We start from the raw sequence: 25901 nt of genomic DNA on the forward strand, positions 1-25901 counted from the left end.
TTGTTTGATTGTTTAGTTTATTTATAATTTCATATACAGTGTACAGCTTTTAAAAGCAGTTGGTTTGTCTAATCTGAGATCATGTCTAGCATTCTACACAAGTTAGCAGTGTAAATGTCAGTAATCAATGGAGAGCAGCTGTTTCTGTACACAGTAAACAGACATCACAGCCCTCTCTGTCTCTTCATTGAGACACTTAAGCCTTTCCTCTCTTTGCCCTTCCTTTGGGCCACAGAGGGCACACACTTGTTATTCATCAAGATAGCCTGGATAGAGAAGGAAGCTCAGAGCAAACTCACAGGGAGGGGGAGAAATGAACCTAATCACTATTATCTGACCCATTTTACAAGCAGGTTAGCGCTCCATTTTGCCTTCCATTAAAGAGTTGGCAATTCAGTTCTCGGGCTGAGTTTTGCTATGAGAGAGACAAAGGAAAGAGTGATAGAAATGGAGGCTTGAGGGGACTGCAATGCTATGGGCAGCTGAGCAAGAGAGTGCAAGACGGAGATGGGCAGGGGCTGGATAGAACAACAGGGACATTCGACAGACAGAACATGACTGTGCTACTCCCAGTTCAATTATCAGCAGGCCAGGCTAGCAGAGGTCTACTGCCAAGGGGAAGCTTCTGGAAGCCCAAGATAAACCAGCAACCTTTTCACAGCTCGGTCCAACCGCCACCACACACACACACACTCCACATCAAAATATAGCTGTTTAATTAAGAGGTCAAAATTGAAATTAAAAGAAAATGTTACAGAAGCTCTGAAAGGAAAAACAAATATCTGCAAGTCATATTTTACTTAAGAATGCTTATGCAAGAACACAGTATGCTGACCCTTGAGAGAAGTGACTGTAGATGAGGCTGGGACCAAGTTCCAGGGGAGAGAGCACTGTCTCTCTGTTTCTGATAGCTCTCTCACTAGCTGACTCATGATGAGCCTTTACAAGCTCTCAGCAGCATATTTTAGCTACAGGTCTGTCCAAAGCCTATTCCCCCTCAGGAAACTAAAAAGATTTGGCATGGGTCCTGAGATCCTCAAAAGGTTCTACAGCTGCAACATCGAGAGCATCCTGACTGGTTGCATCACTGCCTGGTACGGCAATTGCTCGTCCTCCGACCGCTTGGCACTACAGAGGGTAGTGCGTACGGCCCAGTACATCACTGGGGCTAAGCTGCCTGCCATCCAGGATCTCTACACCAGACGGTGTCAGAGGAAGGCCCTAAAAATTGTGAAAGACCCCAGCCACCCCAGTCATAGACTGTTCTCTCTACTACCGCATGGCAAGCGGTACCGGAGCACCAAGGACAAAAAGGCTTCTCAACAGTTTTTACCCCCAACCCCTCTTTTACACTGCTGCTACTCTCTGTTTATCATATATGTAGTCACTTTAATTATACAATCATGTACATACTACCTCAATTGGCCCGACCAACCAGTGCTCCCGCACATTGGCTAACCGGGCTATCAGTATTGTGTCCCACCACCCACCAACCCCTCTTTTACACTACTGCTACTCTCTGTTCATCATATATGCATAGTCACTTTAACCATATCTACATGTACATACTATCTCAATCAGCCCAACTAACCGGTCTGTATGTAGCCTTGCTACTGTATATAGCCTCGCTACTGTTATTTTTCACTGTCTTTTTACTGTTGTTTTTATTTCTTTACTTACCTATTGTTCCCCTAATACCTTTTTTGCACTATTGGTTAGTGCCTGTAAGTAAGCATTTCACTGGAAGGATGTATTCGGCGCAAATGACAAAAACTTTGATTTGATAGTCAAGAAGTAGAAACCAGTCAGATCTTTCCTTGAAAATAGGGAGTCCAACAGTGTTCATTTCCTATTCTGGGGGACAGTTTTATGGTGTCCTTGTGATGATCATAATACTCAGTTTATCATAATCCTGGTCAGTTCTTCACCTTCACAGAGAGCCTCAGCTTGACCTCCCTGAGGAACACTGTGCTCAGGTCGTCTCCAGCCTCCCTGGCTATCCTGGCAACCATCTGACCAGCCTGGCCAATCACCATTTTCTGTCATCAGGAGAAATGAAGGACAAAGCAAATACAGTATATTAATATGAGCATGCATTTCAATATGTCAATGTTTTAAGTCCACAAGAGGGCCACAGTTACCACAGCAGATATGAAGAATGTATACTGTAATAATCACTAGGTCCTAACAACTAAATATACAGTAAATCAATGATTTTCAACTTTGTCGTCATTCCCTTAGCTGAATAAAAACCTAGAGAGCAGTCTGGTGCAGGGGTCAGGTTTGAATCATTTTGAGCATTGCTGCACCAACGCAGATGTAGGCTCACATCCATCCAGTCTGTCTGCCATTAAAAATGTATGGTTTAAAAAGGAGTGCTCAAATATTTACAAGGTATTACAGGCTAAAGAAGACTCCAGGCATAGTGACTTGAAACTCATGAGTCCGAGGACAGTTTATCTACACATGTAACTATCAGTATGAGAACACATGGTAGAGCAGTTTCATATCTCCAACATTAGGTGGAGATGGGTGTGACGGGACACAGATCAGTTGGCCTAAACTCCATTTCAACTCAGAAAGTAAACTGAAATTTCAATTTTAATTTACTTCCTGAATTTACTAAATTTAAGTAGAATTGACCCCAACCCTGATTGAGATATCACGTAGAATAAAGCTGTACTCACCATAGGGATGTGATTTTAAGGGGGGAGGAAAATAAGTCGGAGAGCCGGTTCAGATGAACTATCTATCGACACATTGACAGGTCTATGTGAAGGGCCACACCCATAGAGCGTGGAGCCTCGCTCCGTCTACGAGAAAGTTCCCGTAGCTTTTCTCCTCGTCTTTGTCTCCTTCCACTGATGGCTTCTCACGTGTTCATTAGTAATGTAGTTAGGTTGGTAGTGGTGCTCCTTGACATGTTTCACAACAGGGGACATATCGGAATCTACATTGAAAATAGTACTGAGAAACGCAGCACACTTACCATGTGACTTTCTTTCTTCACATACAGTTTTACTGCTATATCCAGCTCTCCATTCTCCCTGTCGTGCCACAAGTCAATGGCCTGCAATTGCGAGAAATAAAAAGTTAATATAATTTCAAAAGGTAGTACTACCATGAGTATTTCTCTATATGTGCTACAACATCCAAATCTGGCACACAGATAGATATTATGGACTAAAGAGTCAATAATCATTGTGATTGGACACTGGACCTACAATACATCTCAAGCTGGGATGGGAGATAGTGCTTGACAGTTAAAATGGTTGACACATGCACACGCACTATATCTGCATATGGCTATATAAGTGCAGTGCATTGTCCGGCTCTGCAGTCTGTGTGTGCCTGTAATGACGAGTCACCTGCGTCATTGTGTAAGGGACTTCTTTGGGCAGATATTCCAGAAGCTTCTCTCTGACAGTGTTGGTGCAGATCTCCTCAGGAGTCTGATCCGTCAGGACATCACTGTGGTATTGCCAAGTCCCAGGCTTTGCCCCCACTACTAGGTATCTCTGTAGAGCAGACAGACAGATGTCAACAGCAATTGTTAATTGTTAGTTAAGTGTTAGCTACAATTGATGTCCATGGCTTTCAAATAACTCAAATAATTCTACAATGAATGTACTTGTCAACTTAGTATTAGATACATTGCTTCATAAGTCCCTATATCACCATATGCTAACATTACCTTCAGTGTCTCCACATCCTCTCCATCCACAGCAGAGACCATGAAGACATCCTTGAAGTGAGCCCAGCCCTGTTGGGTCTTCAGAGCCCTAAGCTGCTCCTTACTCAGCCCTGACTGGGCCTCACTGCCCTCACCATGAGCCACATCCCCACCCGGCTTGTCCTCATCTCCAGACCCTGATGTCCTAGCCTCCCTGTCTGTCCTCCTCTCAGCCCAGAGGGGCTTGATCACCCTGCGGACCTGCAGCTTCCGGCCGTTCACCACTCCACATGTCAGATCTGCTGTGATCTCCAACAACCTGCTCTTGCTCTTCAGCAGGTCCACCTGTGCCATACACATTACACGGTTCATGTGCCAATTCATGTAGTAGACAGCTCCTAATTTATTACATCATAATAATGCATAATATCATATGACAACCATGATCTCACCTCAGCACATATGATCAGTTATTATTGACAAGGCCATGGAGAGGATGAGGTTTGCATGCATGTGATAAATAAGTTGTACCTTATTGAGAACTAGGACTGCTGGGACATCTGGGTGTTGGGTCAGGCATTTCAGGACCTCAAAGTCTAGCTTGTTGCAGGTCCACTTGTCTGACACATCTACCATTACCACCACTGAAGCAATAACAAGAAGAAGAGGACATTAACATGATGGCATAGGCCAGTGACAATCACGCATAATCCTATATACACATGCCAGATCCACTTGTGTAAATGCAGTGCTCCGACATTTGCCCACAAAATTCTTTATTTAAAAGGAATTGTGAAAATGTATGGGACCACATACATTTTGGGGACCACACACTGTTTAAAAAGCATAGACTAGACTGTCTGAAAAGCAATGGCCGAGTTATGGCCGATCATCCGAGTGCCCGAAAAGTTGCAAAAAGTGAAGAGTTATGCAGTACCAAGACCAGCTTCCTTGACTGTATTCCAAGGATCCTCGAGGAGAGACTTCTCCAGCTGGTGCCTGTGGAGAAGATAAATAGCACCGTTGGAAATTCACCTATTTCGTTTTATCACTATAATACCACAGTAATGAAACCTGTGTAACAAATCACCTCTTGACTTTTGTAGGTGTAGTGAGTCCAGGAGTGTCCAGTAAAATCTAGACAGAGAATGTATAAGTATGCATGTACAAGTTTGGTTATCTAATACGTCTAAAGTTTGTATATTGGACAGATACTGTACATAATGGAAGACTGCCCTGAAAAACAAACAAACACTTGCCAAATTGCTGCTATGCTAAATGCATGGTCTGTGAGCTGATTCTCACTTACAATTTGTGTGTCGTCTTCTGTGAGAACGCCAAGGGCACGGGACCGTGTAGTGTGCACTTTCTTGGAAACAGCAAACACCTATGATCATGTTCAGAGAAACTGGTGTTCATGGAAATACACTCCAGACTGACTTAAGAGTGACTCATGATGCGCATGTGTACAACTTAAAGTGAAGAAACTGGCCAGTACAATAAAGTGAAGTACCTTTCTGCCAAGCAGTTGGTTGGACAGTGTGGACTTCCCAGCATTTGGGGCACCAATGATGGCCACTCTTAAAACCTTTGAGTTCTCTGGTTGATCTGGATCCTTCACCAGCAATGATAATTGTTCAGCTGAAACGACAGTTTAGGGGTTGACTTATCAGATGTATGAGTAAAATATGAAATACATAATACAGATCTACAGAATACAAGGGCATATATATAATATTCTTAGACATTCATTCAGTGCGCAGCATTTGGATAAGGCGAAACTGTACTGCGATGCCCTAAACCCGGAGGTAACCAACTCTTTTATTTTCAGAGGCAGCAGTTGTGATTACCGCTGTCGGGCAGAACTGAGGCTGGATAGTGATAAAGAGTGTCATCTGTCTCCGCCGCTTTGCCTTTCGCCAGTCTGCTCAAAAACGCATCCGATGTAATAAAACAGGCAGGAGTGAAGCAAAAACCGTGTCCATTAATGGTCCCTGGACGACGGGCAGCCCATCCTAAACCAAAGCAACAGAGACATCGAGATTATCACCATCACTGCGTAGACTTGCCAGGTAATTTATGCAACTGTTATGCCTAACGTTAGTTTACAATGACGCACGAATCTGAAATTTTTTCAAACTATATGTAACCTGACATCAATATACCAATTTCCTCAAAATGAAATAACTAACGTTGGCTGACTATATCTGATTAGCTAGCCAGCCAACTATAAGGTATGGCTGTCATGCCTGCCAAGAAAATATAATAAGACATTTGTTTCGGACAAAATTAAGTATATTTCTGGGTAGGGGAAAGGCTATTACATTTGCATGATCACTTATTAATTTGAGATATTAAATCTAGTTTAGCAGATAAGGTAGATGACTGACCCGTTCTGAGAAACGGTGACGCATTTTCCAGTGGCGCAGACACGTTAGCAACTCTCGGAACACGTAAAGATTTCCCGAAAATCGAGATGCTCACACGGAAAGCCATTTATGAAATAAACTTATCTGGCCGAGCTATCGCTGAAATTCCAACATACTTCGGTGACTATACGAAACGCAAGGTTACTTCATGGCAGCATGATCGCTTACTTTCACATTGAACTACGGCGCAGCCATGATGGACAAACCAAAGAGTGGTTTTGTCTTGGAAGAGTGTCTGCTTGGTGATTGTGGCGAGCATTGGCTTTACTGCCCCCTAGCGAACAAGAGGAAGAAACGCCAGCGATCTTTCTTGCTTGGCTTCTGACGCCATCTATCAAATGCTCTAAACCCCAATCGAAACTGGTTAAAGCAATTTTGGAACACAATATAGAAAACCACATAACATAGAGAAACATTACATCCATGATAAATGATTTATCTTCTGAGCCATTGCTATTGGCCATAATAGCAATCTCTCTGCTAATTAACTCTGGTAAAATAATACTCAACTGAAAGTAAATTAACTTGAACTTTTAATGATAATATAGGCCTATGGATCATCAAACTGATAAAAATGGCTTGATAATATACATGAAAAATATAGCAACAGACAAGTCTGCCATTACAGATTGTCAGTCCAAGTGGGCTATGTATGTACACCTTCCAGCTGACTTGTTTACCCCTGGGGGTGCCCACATGCACCACAGTTTGGAAAAACACTGTAGTCGAAACACCCTGGGCTTTAGGACTTAAAGCAATGTGTTATCCTGGGGAATATGCAGCAAAGATGCCAAAATGGCCTTGCTTACTAATTTCAAGTTTTTAATGTCACATGCATTAGTGCAGGGAAATTCCTTTCTTGCAAACTCAATTTACCACAAGAAATTGACAAAAAGGGGATTTGATCATCCAAAAGTCTGCACTGAGGTTAATTTGAGAATAGGGGAGTGTATTTGTAGTTGATAGATTGATTTGTTCTATTTTATTATGTTGTTTTCATTCTCATCGCAAGTAAAGCAAGAGAGAGCAGATGTTTCTCCATAGTCCTTTAAACATGCCGGCTGCTTGTTAGTCCTCCAGGACCCACTCAGGGCGGAACAAACACCTCCACTGGGAAGAATGATGAACGATATCAGGTAGCTCACAATCTGTCATCATTTAACTGAAAGCTCTGCCGAAAAAGAGGGAGCAGCAAAAATAGAGCCTTTAGCAGACACTCATTGTAGAATAGACTTTTAATGAAACTAGAAACTAAAGGATATTTGAGGATCAGTATGTTTGAACTGAGCTCTCTCTCGCTCTCTCTCTCTCTCTCGCTTTCAAACACGCACACACGCATGCATGCACGCACAGCCACACATTCATTCAAGGCCATTGCTCCCTCAGGGCTTCCCTCACATGGCCATCAGAGTTCTTTCTATGACTGCATTAACTTTGGCCTTCAAAAAGGGAAAGGGCTCTCCAAAAATAACAAAATGAATGTGCCTGCAAACCATTTACACAAAGGGAAAGGGCTCCCTCCAAAAAGAACAAAATGACTGTGCCTGCAAACAATTTAATTATCAATTGTAGAGCCCATGTTGCCATTTAAAGTGCACTTGGAATAATGTCATAGAAGATCAAATCAAATCAAATGTTATTTGTCACATACACGTGTTTAGCAGATGTTATTGTGTGTGTAGCAAAATGCTTGTGTTTCTAGCTCTAACAGTGCAGTAATATCTAACAGTAATATCTAACAATTTCACAACAATACACACAAATCTAAAGTAAAGGAATGGAATTAAGAATATATAAATATTGAGCGAGCAATGTCAAAGCGGCATAGACTTAGATACAGTAGAATAGGATAGAATACAGTATATACATATGAGATGAGTAATGCAAAATATGTAAACATTATTAAAGTGACTAGTGTTCCATTATTAAAGTGGCCAGTGATTCTAAGTCTATGTATATAGGGCATTAACCTCTAATGTGCTAGTGATGGCTATTTAACATAATTTAACAGTCTGATGGCCTTGAGATAGAAGCTGTTTTTCAGTCTCTCAGTCCCAGCTTTGATGCACCTGTACTCATCTCGCCTTCTGGATGATAACGGGGTGAACAAGCAGTGGCTCGGGTGGTTATTCTCCTTGATGATCTATTTTCTGTTCTGGTTCATTTTCCAATTCATTCAAATTCTCTATCTTGCATCTGTGATGTTTGATAGCAGTAATGTTTCTTAATTGTCATTGACAATGGAGCCTGGAACCTTCCCCAAAACATACAGGGAATTCCATTCCTCCTGCTCCTCTATGTTGACTCCAGGCGGAAAGTAACTTATGGCACATCAAATTTACCCAGAATCTCCTATAGCAGTCAGACTAGCATTAGATGTGAAGTAACAGGCAGGTGCTAGAGTGATGCTGTCAACCTTGCTGCTGGTGAGGAATAACAAAGTTGATGATATAATAAGCTTGCGACATGAGCATGTCAAGAGGGAGCTGTAGGAGAAGGCAGGCAGGAGCTGCCAATGCAACCGCGCATTCACCAATCCATTACAGATGATTGCAGTCAGTAACACAATACAGCAGCTGCAACTGCCACATCCTCTATAAGGCCTTCATCAAAATACTTTTAAAGTAATGATTTAGCCCCCACCACCACTGAAAAAAACACCCACCTGGTCACATACTGTAGATGCTCTGATTTTTGAGATTTTTTAAATGTAACCTTTATTTAACTAGTCAAGTCAGTTAAGAACAAATTCTTATTTACAATGACGGCCTAAATAAAAAAGTAATAGTCAATCTAGACTTGCAATCAATAGGACTTGTCTGTGAGGTGGATCGATAATGCCTCCCTTTCAAAAATCATCAATCATGTCGGCTGTGAATTTATAAAGCGTAATTAGGTACAGCGTTCTTAAACATCCTGTATTGACATTCTTCTGGGGCAGGAGAAAAGACACAATTCTGCGTCATTAACTTTACTATGGCCTGATGGTGTCCACTGCTGTGTTGCTACTTCCCCATACCCAGCTGACGCCACTGTGATTGGGCTTTCAGACAGAGCTTTCCCCCCTGGGCCCTTCTCACTTGATGGTGGTGGTGTGTGGATGTAGTAATGCTTGCAGGCTAGGCAGGATTTGGCTTGGGACATTGTAATAGTCTGGTCTGGATGATAACCAAGGCATTTCCATGTCTCATAGAATCTATATGGATCCTAAATAGACACATACAATCAGTTATATCATATACTTGCTAATTATTATAATTTATGGTAAAGTAGTATCAATATGTTTTAAATGTTGCCCATGTAACTTGTTTTGTTGTTGTCTTTCCCCCAGCAGAAATATATTAATTCCTGTATCACAAATGTATCATTACCTGCCTCTCAACAGACATGATGGCAGACATGATGGTATATACTATACAATGGAATAATACATTCTCTCAATGTATGACTGCCATTTTCTCCAAGCCTCAAAATGGTATCAATAATGGGGGAGCAGCGGGCAGGTGGGTGGATGTAAAGGGGTCATTTATTTAATTTGTTACAGATATACAGTACCCGTCAAAAGTTTGGACACACCTACTCATTCAAGGGTTTTTCTTTATTTTTACTATTTTATACATTGTAGAATAATAGTGAAGACATCAAAACTATCAAATAACACATATGAAATCATGTAGTAACCAAAGAAGTGTGAAACAAATCAAAATATATTTTAGATTCTTCAAAGTAGCCACACTTTGCCTTGATGACTTCTTTGCACACTCTTGGCATTCTCTCAACCAGCTTCATGAGGAATGATTTCCAACAGTCTTGAATGAGTTCCCACATATGCTGAGCACTTGTTGGCTGCTTTTCCTTCACTCTGCGGTCCAACTCATCCCAAACCATCTCAATTTGGTTGAGGTCAGGGGATTGTGGAGGCTAGGTCATCTGATGCAGCACCATCACTCTCCTTCTTGGTCAAATAGCGCTTACATAGCCTGTAGGTGTGTTGGGTGCCGACCGAGATGGCCGCCTCGCTTCGCGTTCCTAGGAAAATATGCAGTATTTTGTTTTTTTATGTGTTATTCCTTACATTGGTAACCCAGGTAATCTTAGGTTTCATTACATACAGTCGGGAGGAACTACTGAATATAAGAGCAATGTCAACTCACCATCGTTACAACCAGGAATATGACTCTCCCGAAGCGGATCCTGTGTTTTGCCTTCCACCCAATACAATGGATCTGATCCCAGCCGGCGACCCTAAACAACGACGCCGTAAAAGGGGCAAACGAAGCGGTCTCCTGGTCAGGCTTCGGAGACGGGCACATCGCGCTCCACTCCCTAGCATACTACTCGCCAATGTCCAATCTCTTGACAATAAGGTTGATGAAATCCGAGCAAGGGTAACATTCCAGAGAGACATCAGGGATTGTAACGTTCTTTGCTTCACGGAAACATGGCTCACTCGAGAGACGCTAACAGAGTCGGTGCAGCCAGCTGGTTTCTTCACGCATCGCGCCGACAGAAACAAACATCTTTCTGGTAAGAAGAGGGGCGGGGGTGTATGCCTTATGATTAACGAGACGTGGTGTGATCATAACAACATACAGGAACTCAAGTCATTCTGTTCACCTGATTTAGAATTCCTCACAATCAAATGTCGACCGCGTTATCTACCAAGGGAATTCTCTTCGATTCTCTTCGATTATAATCACAGCCGTATATATTCCCCCCCAAGCAGACACATCGATGGCCCTGAACGAACTTTATCTGACTCTTTGTAAACTGGAAACCACACACCCTGAGGCTGCATTCATCGTAGCTGGGGATTTTAACAAGGCTAATCTGAAAACAAAACTCCCTAAATTCTATCAGCATATCGATTGTGCTACCAGGGCTGGTAAAACCTTGGATCATTGTTATACTAACTTCCGCGACGCATATAAGGCCCTCCCCCGCCCTCCTTTCGGAAAATCTGACCACGACTCCATTTTGTTGCTTCCAGCCTACAAACAGAAACTAAAACAGCAAGCTCCCGCGCTCAGGTCTGTTCAACGCTGGTCCGACCAATCTGATTCCACGCTTCAAGACTGCTTCGATCACGTGGATTGGGATATGTTCCGCATTGCGTCCAACAACAACATTGACGAATACGCTGATTCGGTGAGCGAGTTCATTAGAAAGTGCATTGACGATGTCGTACCCACAGCAACGATTAAAACATTCCCAAACCAGAAACCGTGGATTGATGGCAGCATTCGCGTGAAACTGAAAGCGCGAACCACTGCTTTTAACCAGGGCAAGGTGACCGGAAACATGACTGAATACAAACAGTGTAGCTATTCCCTCCGCAAGGCAATCAAACAAGCTAAGTCCCAGTATAGAGACAAAGTAGAGTCGCAATTCAACAGCTCGGACACAAGAGGTATGTGGCAGGGTCTACAGTCAATCACGGATTACTCCTGGACTTCCTGACGGGCCGCCCCCAGGTGGTGAGGGTAGGTAACAACATCTCCACCCCGCTGATCCTCAACACTGGGGCCCCACAAGGGTGCGTTCTGAGCCCTCTCCTGTACTCCCTGTTCACCCATGACTGCGTGGCCATGCACGCCTCCAACTCAATCATCAAGTTTGCGGACGACACTACAGTGGTAGGCTTGATTACCAACAACGACGAGACGGCCTAGAGGGAGGAGGTGAGGGCCCTCGGAGTGTGGTGTCAGGAAAATAACCTCACACTCAACGTCAACAAAACAAAGGAGATGATTGTGGACTTCAGGAAACAGCAGAGGGAGCACCCCCCTATCCACATCGACAGGACAGTAGTGGAGAAGGTGGAAAGTTTTAAGTTCCTCGGTGTACACATCACGGACAAACTGAATTGGTCCACCCACACAGACAGCGTTGTGAAGAAGGCGCAGCAGCGCCTCTTCAACCTCAGGAGGCTGAAGAAATTCGGCTTGTCACCAAAAGCACTCACAAACTTCTACAGATGCACAATCGAGAGCATCCTGTCGGGCTGTATCACCGCCTGGTACGGCAACTGCTCCGCCCACAACCGTAAGGCTCTCCAGAGGGTAGTGAGGTCTGCACAACGCATCACCTGGGACAAACTACCTGCCCTCCAGGACACCTACACCACCCGATGTCACAGGAAGGCCATAAAGATCATCAAGGACAACAACCACCCGAGCCACTGCCTGTTCACCCCGCTATCATCCAGAAGGCGAGGTCAGTACAGGTGCATCAAAGCAGGGACCGAGAAACTGAAAAACAGCTTCTATCTCAAGGCCATCAGACTGTTAAACAGCCACCACTAACATTTAGTGGCCGCTGCCAACATACTGACTCAACTCCAGCCACTTTAATAATGGGAATTGATGGAAATTATGTAAAAATGTATCACTAGCCACTTTAAACAATGCCACTTAATATAATGTTTACATACCCTACATTACTCATCTCATATGTATAGACTGTACACTATACCATCTACTGCATCTTGCCTATGCCGTTCTGTACCATCACTCATTCATATATCTTTATGTACATATTCTTTATCCCTTTACACTTGTGTGTATAAGGTAGTAGTTGTGGAATTGTTAGGTTAGATTACTTGTTGGTTATTACTGCATTGTCGGAACTAGAAGCACAAGCATTTCGCTACACTCGCATTAACATCTGCTAACCATGTGTATGTGACAAATACAATTTGATTTGATTTGTTTGTCATTGTCTTGTTGAAAAACAAATGATAATCCCACTAAGCGCAAACCAGATGGGATGGTGTATCGCTGCAGAATGCTGTGGTAGCCATGCTGGTTAAGTGTGCCTTGAATTCTAAATAAGTCACAGACAGTTTCACCAGCAAAGCACCCCCACACCATCACACCTCCTCCTCCATGCTTCACGGTGGGAACCACACATGCGGAGATCATCCATTCACCTACTCTGTGTCTCACGAAGACACAACAGTTGGAATCAAAAATCCCAGATTTGGACTCATCAGACCAAAGGACAGGTTTACACCGGTCTAATGTCCATTGCTCAAGTTTCTTGGCCCATGTAAGTCTCTTCTTCTTATTGGTGTCCTTTAGTAGTGGTTTCTTTGCAGCAATTCGACCATGGAGGCCTGATTCACGCAGTCTCCTCTGAGCAGTTGATGTTGAGATGTGTCTGTTACTTGAACTCTGTGAATCATTTATTTGGGCTGCAATCTGAGGTGCACTGAGACTGCACTTGAAGAAACATTCAAAGTTCTTAAGATGTTCCATATTGACTGACCTTCATGTCTTAAAGTAATGATGGACTGTCGTTTCTCTTTGCTTATTTGAGCTGTTCTTGCCATAATTTGGACTTGGTCTTTTACCAAATAGGGATTTCTTCTGTGTACCACCACTACTGTGTCACAACACAACTGATTGGCTCAAGTGAATTAAGAAGGAAAGAAATTTGACAAATTAACTTTTAACAAGGCACACCTGTTAATTGAAATGCAATCCAGGTGACTACCTCATGAAGCTGGTTGAGAGAATGCCAAGTGTGCAAAGCTGTCATCAAGGCAAAGGGTGGCTACTTGAGCCTCCCAGGTGGTGCAGTGGTCTAAGTCACTGCATCGCAGTGCTAGCTGGGTTCGAGTCCAGGCTCTGTCGCAGCCGGCCGCGACCGGGAGGCCCATGGGGCGGCGCACAATTGGCCCAGTGTCGTCCGGGTTAGGGAGGGTTTGGCCGGCAGGGATATCCTTGTCTCATTGCGCACTAGCGACTCCTGTGGCGGGCCGGGCACAGTGCAATCTGAACAGGTCGCCAAGTGTACGGTGTTTCCTCCGACACATTCGTGCGGCTGGCTTCCGGGTTGGATGTGCGTTGTGTCAAGAAGCAGTGCGTCTTGGTTGGGTTGTGTTTCGGAGGATGCATGGCTCTCGACCTTCGCCTCTCCCGAGTCTGTACGGGAGTTGCAGCGATGAGACAAGACTGTAACTACTACCAATTGGATACCACGAAATTGGGGAGAAAAAAGGGGGTAAAACATGTAATAAATAAATGAATAAAAAGGGTGGCTACTTTGAAGAATCTCAAATATAAAATATGTTTAACACTTTGTTGGTTACTACATGATTCCATATGTGTTATTTCATAGTTTTGATGTCTTCACTATTACTCTACAATGTAGAAAATAGTAAAAATAAAGAAAAATCTTGAATGAGTAGGTGTCCAAACTTTTGACTGGTACTGTATGTCTTTGATTCGAGAATTCAGACTGCACAATTGAATTCTTCATCAAATCACAAACCATATGACTCTATTGACTAAGGTGGGTGAAAGACTTGAACACTGGATTCTGTGTACATACAAATGATTTGGATTACTGTAATAAGCAATGAATTGTAATCTAGTCTTGCAAATGTAGAAATATAAAATTATTTGGATTATTAAACTTTTGCTCAGTCATATATTGTTTAGGCCTATTTACCAAGATGTTATGCATTGAATATTGCCATCAATATGATCATGTTCCACATCGTTGTTGTTGTCACAATAATGAAGGATATCAATAGTTGACCTAATAAAATGTTCTGGAAATGTTAAGTAGAGCATTGCATTTCATAATACAAGCATAAGTTTATTAAATAGATTATGACATTTCTCCCATTCTTTTCTTGGGACTTGTTTCAGGTAGAAGATGTCCCTAATCACAGTTCTAGAACCAGCTAAGCCTAACCCTATCAAAATCTAAACCATTATTTGGAAAATAAACCTAACTGATCTAAGATCAGTGCCTGGGAAAAACTTCCAGCTAGAAGACTGACTTGGCTGAGAAGGGTGTAATTGCAGATCGCAATTAGCGGCGTTTTCTGATATAGGCGTTTCTTGATATTAAGTTACACCCATTGATGCTCGCCATTAGTCAGTGGCCGTTTTTTTGTTTTCTGATATAGGCGTTTCTTGATATTAAGTTACACCCATTGATGCTCGCCATTAGTCAGTGGCCGTTTTTTTCGCGGGGACAACAGTTTTTGACAACCGTGGTATCGTAGCCAATGATGTGTATAAACCCTGGATGATTGATTGTATTGAAGCCCCCGCATAGCCATCTTGGTACTCTTCCTCGATTGTAAAAAAATATTTTGGAAGCTATAGAAATGCATATATTAATGTCTACATTCGTTTTTTTGACAGGTATATTCTATTACATGCACCGTAATGCATACTTTGAAATTATATTATGTGAGCTTATATAATTATATGCACATTGTATGCACATTAGTATGCTCACATTTTTTTTTCTCATAGTATTTTTTTTATAGAGTACTAATGTTGCTGTCCCCACTACAAAGAAGTACTTAAATACATGCAATGTTTTCCTTTACACATTTAATTGAAATACTGTAGAATTACATTCATTCCTATGGAGGACTGCGCCTACTAAGGAGTTCCAATATGGCCGCCCGGGGGCTTAAAAGTTCTCAATGGCCAATACATAGCATCAGGAATCCAGTGTTTTATATATGTCATCGATTGTAGCTAAATCTAACCACAGAGGAACAGGAAAAGAAAAGCCCAACTCGGCGGAAAATCTGTCTTTGTTGTTTTGTTCACCAAGCAAGGAGTGTCGAATTTGGTCAACAACAAAGATGTATGCCTTATTTGCTACGTGAGGTTTATTTAATGTAATATAAATTTCATAATGCTTAAGTTGTTACGAGTGTACTGATATAAGTAGGACACGTGACATCGCAGCAATTTAAAAATATATATATATTTTACCTTTGTTTAGCAAGTCAGTCACATACACGTGTTCAGCAGATGTTACTGCGGGTGTAGCGAAATGCTTGTGGTTCTAGTTCTGACAGTGCAGCAATATCTAACAATTTCACAACATATACCCAATACACACAAATCTAAGTAAAGGAATGGAATTAAGAATATATAAATATATGGACGAGCAATGTCAGAGCGGCATAGGCTAAGATACAATAGAACAATACAGGCAATTAACGTCAACAACCCTCATCAAATATTAAAAAATTATTACAATAATGAGATGTATCCACCAATCCAAAGAAAAGATAGGAGGGAGTTAGACTGCTTTGTGGACAACGACTCCCATTGTTAGGGCAGAGAGACATGTATCTTGTCAGTATATCCATAATCTTTGGCCTAACCCTGACCCTTTTCCTAAACTTAACCTCAGTCTCCTATAACCCTGAACCTTTTCCTAAACTTAACCTCAGTCTCCTAATCTGCCATGGCTAATTCACCTAACCTGTTACGTTAATTATCCTAACCTGGCACCTTAGTTATCCTTACCTGCTAGCTATGTAAACAAATTACCTGTCGAGAAACCGTCAGTCTCATAACACCGGAACTGACCAATGGCAGGTATCAATGGGCGTTTCCTGATATCAGTGAACGCTCATATCAAGAAACGCCCCGAATTGTGTTCTGCAATTACACCATATTGACTTGGCTGGGTGCTGAGAAATTTGCGCATGCGCCGGAAGTTGCTGCCGCAGACAGCAGCAGTACAACAGCAAAAAATCTGTTTTTGAATTTGTAAACCATGATGATTTTTTAAGCGATGCCTTTCGAGGAGGTACATGGAGAGTAAGTATTTCTATCTAATATGAGATTTCATTCATCATTGGAAGGTAATTACTTGTCATAAATGTGTGCAAAGCCGAGACGGCAACAAAGGAGTCATTCTAACGTTAGCTATCAATCCGCTAGCTCTGTGTTTCATTAGTTAACGTTAGCTAGCTGCGAGTTAGCATGCTAACTGCTGGCTATTGATATTGCACTAGCAATACATTTGATTAAAAGCCTCTCCTTTGTTCAAATAACTCTGAATTCAAGGTTTTGGCATAACGAGAGACTTCAGTTTTCACTATTGAATGTGTCAACTAGCCAACATTATGTCAGTTAACTAATGTTGATATGTCAATCATAATTGAATGGACTGTAAGATGGCTATACAATGAGGCTAAACTGTTACCTTTTACATTATATTCTAACTAAATTAATTATGCATTATCTTACGTTACCTAACCATTTTGTGGTACATGTGCTATCTACCGTAATCAATTGGTTAACTAGAATATCAGGAATGTCTTTACTTTGCCTTTCTTTATTGTGCCACTAGCTAATTGCTTTCAATTAGACGCAGGTTGATTTTCATTTCGCTGATTAACGAGTCAACTATGTAGTTTACAAGCCTGCCACCTCCTTCAAATATTCTCATCTCGGCGAATAGCGGCTGTGTTCTATTGTGGGGGATGGATATTGAATTGATTGCCAGCTTTCTACATTTGGACAACCTGCCGCTGGTGGGTGGTCCAGATCGAATTTGTTGTGCGTATAGTAGGCAGTGTGGTGCCCCATTGCTGTGCTCCGTTGATCAGACTTTGAATCATCCAGTAGCCATCCAAGAGAGAAATTAGTAACCCTTTTATGTGGGGTCTGTCTCTGTGGGGTGGAGGCTGAGCGAGAGACTGGAGAAACACCTGACTTAGCTAATAACAGTGGCCTTTGAAACAAGACAGGGGGCGGGTATGCGTCAATGCCACCATATCGTGATTGATCTGACAGTCAACACGCGGTTTGGACGTGATGTCAGCAAGTGTTAGCATTTTGTATGGCTTCTTTTCCTATGTTCAATAATGGCTACTATGCCTCTTTTTCATAGACAGACTCTCAGTATTGTTGCTTTCTTGCTGTTCAGCCTGACTCAAATCTACCTCGACAACCCAGCTGTTAGTTGTCTCTCTTTACACATCAGCATATTATTAGTTTGTGCAGGATGAGTCCAAGATAAACACTGGTGGAGTTCGTTTTACAAGGCATGGTGCCCTGGGTGGGCAGAGTTTGTACATTTTAGACAGTTCCATTGGTCCTTAAGTGAAATCTCCACCTGATCTTGCACAAACCAGTGAGAGATTTGGTAAGGTAACAAAAGGTTTACATCATGCTCATCCGGCAGCCACACGACCTTGCGCACGGAATCTCTACTCTTTTTACATTGGAGAAAGCAATTTGATTGGTAAACATGCTGGCAGTCTTACTGATTCGACGAGATCCAATCGGGATGAACCAAAATGTGACTTCCGGGTTGATGAGGGAATTTTTTTTACATATATATGGGCAGAGTTGAGGGAGAGAAAGGGGGATGTTTCAGCCTGTGTGCCTCGACAGATCTGGTTTAGGTGGCTCCTCATTACAAAGTGTGGATTTTAATTCTGCTGCAATTCTGGAAATCTATTATGATGCTTTTTCAGCTGATGGGATCTTTGCTGTATTTGTGCGGATTCATCAAATACCACCCATGATCAATTGGAGCCTGGAGTAACGTTACGTTTTTGTCAAATGGTCAGTTTTATTCTGTTACTGCTCAGCTACTTGTGCTGTCAAAATAACATCTCAGTTTTGCACTGTCTTGTGTAATGGGATGTAGGCCAATTGCTGTTGTGTCATTATTCTGATTAACAGTTGTCTTTTATGCATTGTTGCAGAACCACTGCAGTTTATAATAGTGTAATACATCTGTGATTTAATGTCAGTTGTGATGACATGGGGTGTGATTTGTCACTAATGTACAGTTGCTGATCACAAATTAAAATGTCAGTGTCCTCCAAGAGGTTGTATAATGTAGCAGTGTTATGTCCTGTCCTTACTCGTGGAGTCTGGCACTTCTTTAAAGTGCATTTCCTTTGCCGACTGCCAGAGTGGTTATTTAATTTACGACAGAGAAGATCTAATCGTTCTGCTCTCTGATATCTTCTGCTTACTCTGTCAAAAATGAGAGATTGACATTAGTTAGCCCGAGAGTGCTGTTTTACATCGTTGCGCAGTTGCCCTACATTTTCCAAAGGGTGAATAATTACATTTCAGACCCTTGTTTCCTGAGAAACGCAGGCTCCTTGACTCAGTGTAATTATCGAGTATTGTAAGGGATCATTTTGTTGTCTGGGTGCTACGTTTCCATCACAATGAAGAGCCATTAAAGTGATTTAACATTCTTCAATGAATCCCAGACAGTTTTGTCTTGATGCTCAAGAGTCAAGACTATTACATTCGTGATGCTGTACTACTCTATTTGATCTCATTTCAAGTTTAGAATGATGACGGTTCAATGGCTGGACTAGGGCATGCATAGAATGGAAATGCTGTCTAAATTTGCTTTAATATATTAAAACATCTTGATGGGAAAATGAAAATATTATTATCCCCACTCATATACATATTATTGAGCATATTATTCATCATATTATTTTCTTTACAGGCTCTGCTCTTTCAAATAGCATTGCTTTGTAACAATGCATTCATTATGAAGAGAGGGTGGCTAGATAAATGGTCTCTCATTTCGAAAAGGCATTGTTCTCAAGTGCAAAGCACCACAATGCATGGCGACCTATGCATGTACTAATTAGCCAATGCAAGAAGACACCATACTGGCTTTATAAGTGTTTTCTAATGTTCATGTTTAATTGACCTGCAAGTTCAACAACTTTAGCTGAGATCAAATAAAGAGGAAAGCATGTTTGTCAATGTTTTTTTTTCATTAATCCACTTCAGCCTGGCGGCGCAATATAGTGGATATTAATCAAAGTGTGTAGAGTGGTTTAAATAAGAAGGCAGAAATGGTTGGCTAAAATCTCAAACCATGTAGCCTAAACTTTTCTTCATGAATTTGACTGAAATTTCCCATATAAAGTCTACATGGTTTTAGTGTCAAATAAGTTAAGAAAACTTGAAAGCAATTGATGAGATATTTGACAATGAGGCTAATTTTGAAAATGAGAAACTTCAAGCATCCAATGGGATTCATTCACCATGATACCTATCTCTAGATCAGGGATGGGCACCTTTGGTGGGGGCCACAAAAAAATCTGAACTCATCATGAGAGGCCGTAGTTGCTCACGGTTCTGCTTACCCCCCCCCCCCCCCCAAACACTTTTAGTAGCCCCCCTCTTGACAGCAGAGAGAATATATATATATTTTAAAGTTTGTTCATTTTATTCAATTCTACACTTTGCCATGGGGGTGTAGAGAAAATGTTGCAGTTTTAAAGCAAGTTTGCTTCAATTCTTCACATTTTGCCATGGTGAAGAGAAGATTTACCAATTTCATGCAATTCTACTCATTTTGCCATGGGGCGGAGAGGAAAATCTGCTGTTTTACAGCACATTTCCTGAAATTCTATACATTTTGCCATAGGGTGGAGAGAAATATTTGCAGTTTTTAATATGATAGCTTAAGGAGACTGACAGAAAAAATCTTTGGGGGGCCCCCCAGCTGGTAATTCGACCACGATAACAATTCTAGATAGCTGGCTGCTAAACTAATTTAGCAATCTGAAAACAAAATCTGTATATGGGCTAATTGACTATCAGTGACTGACATAACAAGAGAGACTGCGATGTACAACCACATTTCGAAATTGCTCCTCGTGAATGTATTCTTTCATGTCATACTCTTTCAACAGTAAGTTGAGACCCGGGGGGGGGGGATTAATCCGAGGGCCTTCAAAAGGGGGTCATGCGGGCCGCCAGTTGCCCATCCCTGCTCTAGATCTGACCTAATATTCAGCTGTTGCTAATGTATTTAATAATAGGTAATTGAAAGTGAAGATGATTGTTGCCTTCACAGAGTGTGAATCAGGTACACCACATCAGTGGACATTTTATGCTTCAAAAGATTCTGTACTGAGGTCAAAATGTAGGCTAGGCCTATAGAATCTCCATACATACTCATTTTAAGCAGTGGCAATGGAACACCGGATTACATCAAAGCCATGCTTAATTTTTCTGAGACCTCCGAGTTCTAGGTTATGAATAACAGATCACAGACAGAACTTGAGTCACTTTTCTGATGTTTCAGCTGATTAAGATGCATTGATTAGTGGCAATTAGCATTCAGCACCCGCCAGTTTACTGTGAAATACAGTAGCAAAAAAAACAGATTTTTATGTTGCAAGAATTTTCTGTGTGGAATGAGCCATTTGGCTGCCTATCATTTTGTTTTATTTTAAGCCAGTCATTTGATGTTGCGTTTTAGAGGCAAATTAACATTTTCTCCAAAACAATGTACGCTACCAACACAATCACATTTTATCATCCTTTCAAAATTCTAGGAGAGGTTATGAATGTTAAATCACTTGCAGGTGTCTGTTTTGGTTTTGTGCTCATAAGATATTTTCTGTTTGCATAGCAGATGGCCTCAGGTGACTTGGCTTGTCTTACATGACTAACATTTTTGGAATATCATCCATTTGCACAGCGAGGCTACAGGCCACCCTCTTTTCCTGTACAGGAAGGTATTACAAATCTGATCTCTGAGGTGGCTACTAGCTAGTGTCATTATTAACCTACCTCTGTTGAGCTCAGATCTCCTGCACAGCTGTCAAACCACTGTATCCCACAACCACCACACTTGAGTCCCTGCGCTTTTGGAGAGAGACTAGCTGTCAAGCCACACTGTGTTTTCTCATCCATACCAGACTGGGTTCTGAAAAGGGGGTAGGCCAGGGTTTCTTAAACTTTTTCAGCCTGGGACCCAAATTAGAAATTCTGTGTTTTCCTGGGACCCAAGTACATGAAAACATGCTCCCTTTTGGGGGTCAACCTCACAGGCAAAGCATTTTAGTGGCCCACCCTCTTGACGGCAGAAAGAGAAATTGAAGTTAAAGGCATACTTACGGAAATTGTGCAAGGAGGACGTTTATCTACTTCCCCAGAGTCATATGATCTCGTGGATACCAGTTGTGTCTTTGTGTCCAGTATGAAGGAAGTTTGAGTTACAGTGCATTCGGAAAGTATTAAGACCACTTGTCTTTTTCCATTTATTTGTTTTACTATACAGCCTTATTCTAAAATGGTTTAATATTTGTTTTCTCTCATCAGTCTACACACAATAACCCATAATGACAAAGCAAAACTGGAAATATCACATTTACATAAGTATTCAGACCCTTTACTCAGTACTTTAAGCAACCTTGGCAGCGATTACAGCCTCAAGTCTTCTTGGGTATAACGGTACAAGCTTGGCACACCTGTATTTGGAGAGTTTCTCCCATTCTTCTCTGCAGATACTTTCAAGCTCTGTCAGGTTGGATGCGGAGCGTCGCTGAACAGCTATTTTCATGTCTCTCCAGATATGTTAGATCGGGTTCAAGTCCGGGCTCTGGCTGGACCACTCAAGGACATTGAGACTTGTCCCAAAGCCACTCTTGCATTGTCTTGGCTCTGTGCTTAGGGTCACTGCTAGGTAAAGCCCCGCCTTATCTCAGCTCACTGGTCACCATAGCAGCACCCACCCGTAGCATGCGCTCCAGCAGGTACATCTCACTGGTCACCCCCAAAGCCAATTCTTCCTTTGGCCCGCCTTTCCTTCCAGTTCTCTGCTGCCAATGACTGGAACGAACGCAAAAATCACTGAAGCTGGAGACTCATCTCCCCCACTAACTTTAAGCACCAGCTGTCAGAGCAGCTCACAGATCACATGCATACAAAAAATATCTTTGGGGGCCCCCCCGGCTGGATGATCAATGGAAACAGGATGCACCTGAGCTCAGTTTTGAGTATCATAGCAAAGGGTCTGAATACTTATGTAACTAAGGTATTTCTGTTTTTATTATATACATTTGCAAAAATATCTAAACCTGTTTTCACTTTGTCATTATGGGGTATTTATTGTGTGTAGATTGATATACATTTAATCCATTTTAGAGTAAGGTTGGAATGTAACAATGTGGAATAAGTCAAGGGGACTGAATACTTTCCGAATGCACTGTAGTTCCAGGAGCCAATGCTAACTAGCGTTAGCGCAACTACCTCTAACTTCCCTCATTGCCAAATCCTGAAGTATCCTTTTTAATTTCCTGTAATTCTACACATTTTGCCTGGGATGTAGAGAAAATAATGCTCTTAAAGCAAGTTTCTACACATTTTGCGACGGGGCAGAGACTAAATGATTCAAATTTATAAAAAATTATGTAATTCTACGTATTTTGCCATGGGGTTATAGAGGAACTTTTTTCAGCTTTACAGATAATTTCCTGCAATTCTACACATTTAGCCATGACTTATGCCATGTTAATGATATTTGTGTGATGAGTGACTAACAAAATCAATGGTGGCCCCCTGGAAGTTTGTGGCCCCCTCGAAGTCAGTGCCCCTGGGCTCGTGCCCTGCATGCCCGTTCGGTATTCGCCATGATTACTTCAAGTTTAGATAGCTGGCTAGAATAATTTACCAATCAGTTTTTTTTTAGCTGACATGGCTAATTCTTGAGTGACTGCAGTTTTTCTCTTATGTCAGTCACTGACCGAGGCACAACCACATGTCGAAATTGCTAATTGTATTTGAATATTCTAACTCTCGGGATGTCGTCACCCACCATTAACATGTCCCGTCGCGACCCATACTTTAAGAAAGGTTGGGGTAGGTGTTTGGTTGTCTCTTACTGGGCAGTGAGTCACATGGAAGGGCTTAGGAACAAGAACAAGGGTCCGGTAGGGGGTAAAGAAAGAATATGGTTGGGTTTTATTAGTGAGATGTTTCAATCAGCTCCTTTAAATTCCAGTCAGAGGGCTGGTGCCTGTAGTGTCATGACATGGTTTTCAGAGCAGGTGATTAGCTTGCAGGGCTGAGGTTGTGATTGGCTTACAGGGCTGAGGTTTTGCGTCTGCTGTTACATGGTGTTTTGTTTGGTAATTCACATGGACGGTGTAATGTTGATGTTGTCCCATTAGGACAGCAGAGGGAATGAGCCTGATTAGAACTCTTTTCCAGTTTCAGTATCTTAGTTAGCCTGGTCCCAGATCTGGCCATAGGAGTTGGCAAGACAGCACAAACAGATCTGGGACCAGGCTATATCTTCGTAGTGTATTCTGTTTTTCATGAGGATTTGTATGTTAGCCAGCAGGTGAAATTAGGTCAAAAAGTCCTCGTCTAGCTGGTAAAGCCTGCATAATCAGCCCCACTCCACACCAGGCTCAATGGCCTCCAGTTGCATAACTTTGTACTATGAAGTTGTTTTGTCTTCGGCTTCAGGGCAATCACAGGAATCTAGACCCACACAGCCACACTACACTTCATTGCCTCCTACCTATTTGTTCAACAACAACAGCAATGCAGTAGCAGGAGTGACAGTCCTTACTGAACTAGCACAGGGCAGGGCGACATGATCAGAGTGGCTGATCTGGCCTGGGTAGGTTTCCCAGTAGAGGCACTGGGGACATGAGGGTTGTTTGTGCCCCTTCCTCTATCTGACAGGAACAGTTAGAGGATGAGGCCAGTCTGATACGGCTATCTGTTTATGGCATGAGATAAGGCTGCCGAATCGGATCACTGACCGGCCTCTCACCCACAACAGGCCCTCCTCCTAACAAGAGGCTGCCAGGCGAGTCACACATCATTCTGAGTAATCCTAAAAGATACCATTAGCAGGTCTGTACTTCTGCAACACAGGTTTTCCAGCAACTGTACAAAGTAAGAACAAATCTGGCAATTTATTGCAACGCAGAAATGTTTTTTAGTATGATCTGGTTCGTATAAATAATTGTAATGTATGTTTTAGAACGATATTCCAAATGCCTGTATCGCTCAAATCAAATTTTTATTTGTATTTGTCCACTTGTTCTCATGTTGTTTTTTGGTCTCGTCTCCTTCTCTCCTTCTGCTGTGACTTTGCACGTTTCTATTTACACACACCAAGCTCCTCCCAGTCCCTGCCACTCAGAACAACAAAGATGAAAGATTACTTCTTCCTCTCTGAAAACAAGCGGTTTCAATTCGCTATATGTATTTGAGGTTTTGTCCAACAGAATCGCTCATATGGACACCGAAACACATTGAGAGATTATTTTTAGTGATGCACCGATGTTACGTTTATGGCCGATACGATATCCGTTATTTTCCCTGCCCAAAAAAACCCGATACCAATATTAAATTTTTTAGCTGCCTTAAGCATTCTAGTACAGTTAAATAGTTAACACACACACACATGGATGCAGCAGTCTAAGGCACTGCATCTCAGTGTAAGAGGCGGCACTACAGTCCCTGGTTCGAATCCAGGCTGTATCACATCCGGCCGTGATTGGGAGTCCCATAGGGTGGCTCACAATTGGCCCAGTGTTGGCCGGGGTAGGCCGTCATTGTAAATAAGAATTTGTTCTTAACTGACTTGCCTAGTTAAATAAAGGTTATACACACACCACACTGACCAAAAAGTTATTTTGTTGGCATTTACGCATGTCCCCATTACCAGTAAAACATCATCAAAACCTATTTCTTGCACTTACTTGCTGTGTTGTTTCGTTGTTCAGTCGTTTCATTCTCAACCAGGATTTCTATTGAATGCCTTTTGGGTCTTTGCATGTCAAACAAAACAACACTATTTGACGTGTCAAATAAGCTTGTTAACCAACCGGGACCTGAATATGACTGCACGTCACATAATTTAACGCGTTGATAAAAAAATGTATGTAGTTATTACACTTTGATTACACACTCACTCGTATTTCATATGTCAGAACGATCCATCGATACGTATGCTATGATGCTGGTAAAGTTGTCTCGCGCACCTACAGTGCTGGTCATTAAGAAAAAATATAGCTAGCTCATGGATGCAAACCATGTTCTTCCCCCAAAACGACAATCTAGGTTTCATCATCTAAAATAACCCTAATTTATAAGACAGTTCGTATTTGATTAATGGTGGTCGGACCCATCTATGTGAAGCTAGCCACAATAAGGATTAGCCTTCAAAATAAAGATATGGCATAATTCTATTTGTATTCATTTGCATCACTGTCA

The 25901-nt window shown here is 42.0% G+C and overlaps 2 protein-coding genes across 16 annotated transcripts in view; one reads left to right on the forward strand and one right to left on the reverse strand.

Annotated features, from left to right (window-relative positions):
* On the reverse strand, positions 1 to 25789 carry eral1 (Era-like 12S mitochondrial rRNA chaperone 1). Of its 4 annotated transcripts, XM_071329589.1 has the most exons (11): positions 6064 to 6328; positions 5524 to 5688; positions 5187 to 5314; positions 4983 to 5060; positions 4764 to 4810; positions 4611 to 4672; positions 4205 to 4317; positions 3695 to 4018; positions 3369 to 3518; positions 2990 to 3070; positions 1 to 2039 (listed from the first exon to the last, which is right to left on the reverse strand). In XM_071329589.1, the coding sequence occupies exons 1-11, from the start codon at positions 6167 to 6169 to the stop codon at positions 1917 to 1919; spliced, it is 1377 nt and encodes a 458-aa protein (XP_071185690.1). In that variant the 5' UTR covers positions 6170 to 6328; the 3' UTR covers positions 1 to 1916. The 4 variants fall into 4 exon arrangements, with proteins under 4 accessions (XP_071185690.1, XP_071185713.1, XP_071185706.1 ...); XM_071329612.1 differs by lacking the exons at positions 5524 to 5688; positions 6064 to 6328 and adding an exon at positions 25388 to 25789; XM_071329605.1 differs by lacking the exon at positions 5524 to 5688 and having other exon boundaries at positions 6271 to 6376.
* The window catches only part of fam222ba (family with sequence similarity 222 member Ba), a 73648-nt gene continuing 53363 nt past the window's right edge, over positions 5617 to 25901 (forward strand). For 4 of the 12 annotated variants that reach the window (XM_071329472.1, XM_071329500.1, XM_071329441.1 and 1 more), the window contains exon 1: positions 16562 to 16694. The gene's annotated coding sequence lies outside the window, so the exon portion shown is untranslated. Of the gene's footprint in view, positions 5746 to 16548; positions 16695 to 17697; positions 17720 to 17758; positions 18453 to 25901 lie in introns of those variants that run through there. The other 8 variants (XM_071329463.1, XM_071329492.1, XM_071329481.1 and 5 more) reach the window with 6 other exon arrangements.

Source organism: Salvelinus alpinus, chromosome 1 (assembly GCF_045679555.1).
Source record: "Salvelinus alpinus chromosome 1, SLU_Salpinus.1, whole genome shotgun sequence".
In the NCBI taxonomy this organism is placed as follows: domain Eukaryota; kingdom Metazoa; phylum Chordata; class Actinopteri; order Salmoniformes; family Salmonidae; genus Salvelinus; species Salvelinus alpinus.

Bases quoted from the DNA above. Each gene is read 5' to 3' on its own strand.
- eral1 (XM_071329589.1), bottom strand. From the start codon at position 6,169: ATGGCTTTCCGTGTGAGCATCTCGATTTTCGGGAAATCTTTACGTGTT. The intron at 4,318-4,610 runs GTACTGCATAAC...TTATTGCTTCAG, and splicing joins AGTCAAGGAAGCTGGTCTTG to TGGTGGTAATGGTAGATGTG. The intron at 2,040-2,989 runs GTAAGTGTGCTG...TCCTGATGACAG, and splicing joins TGAAGAAAGAAAGTCACATG to AAAATGGTGATTGGCCAGGC.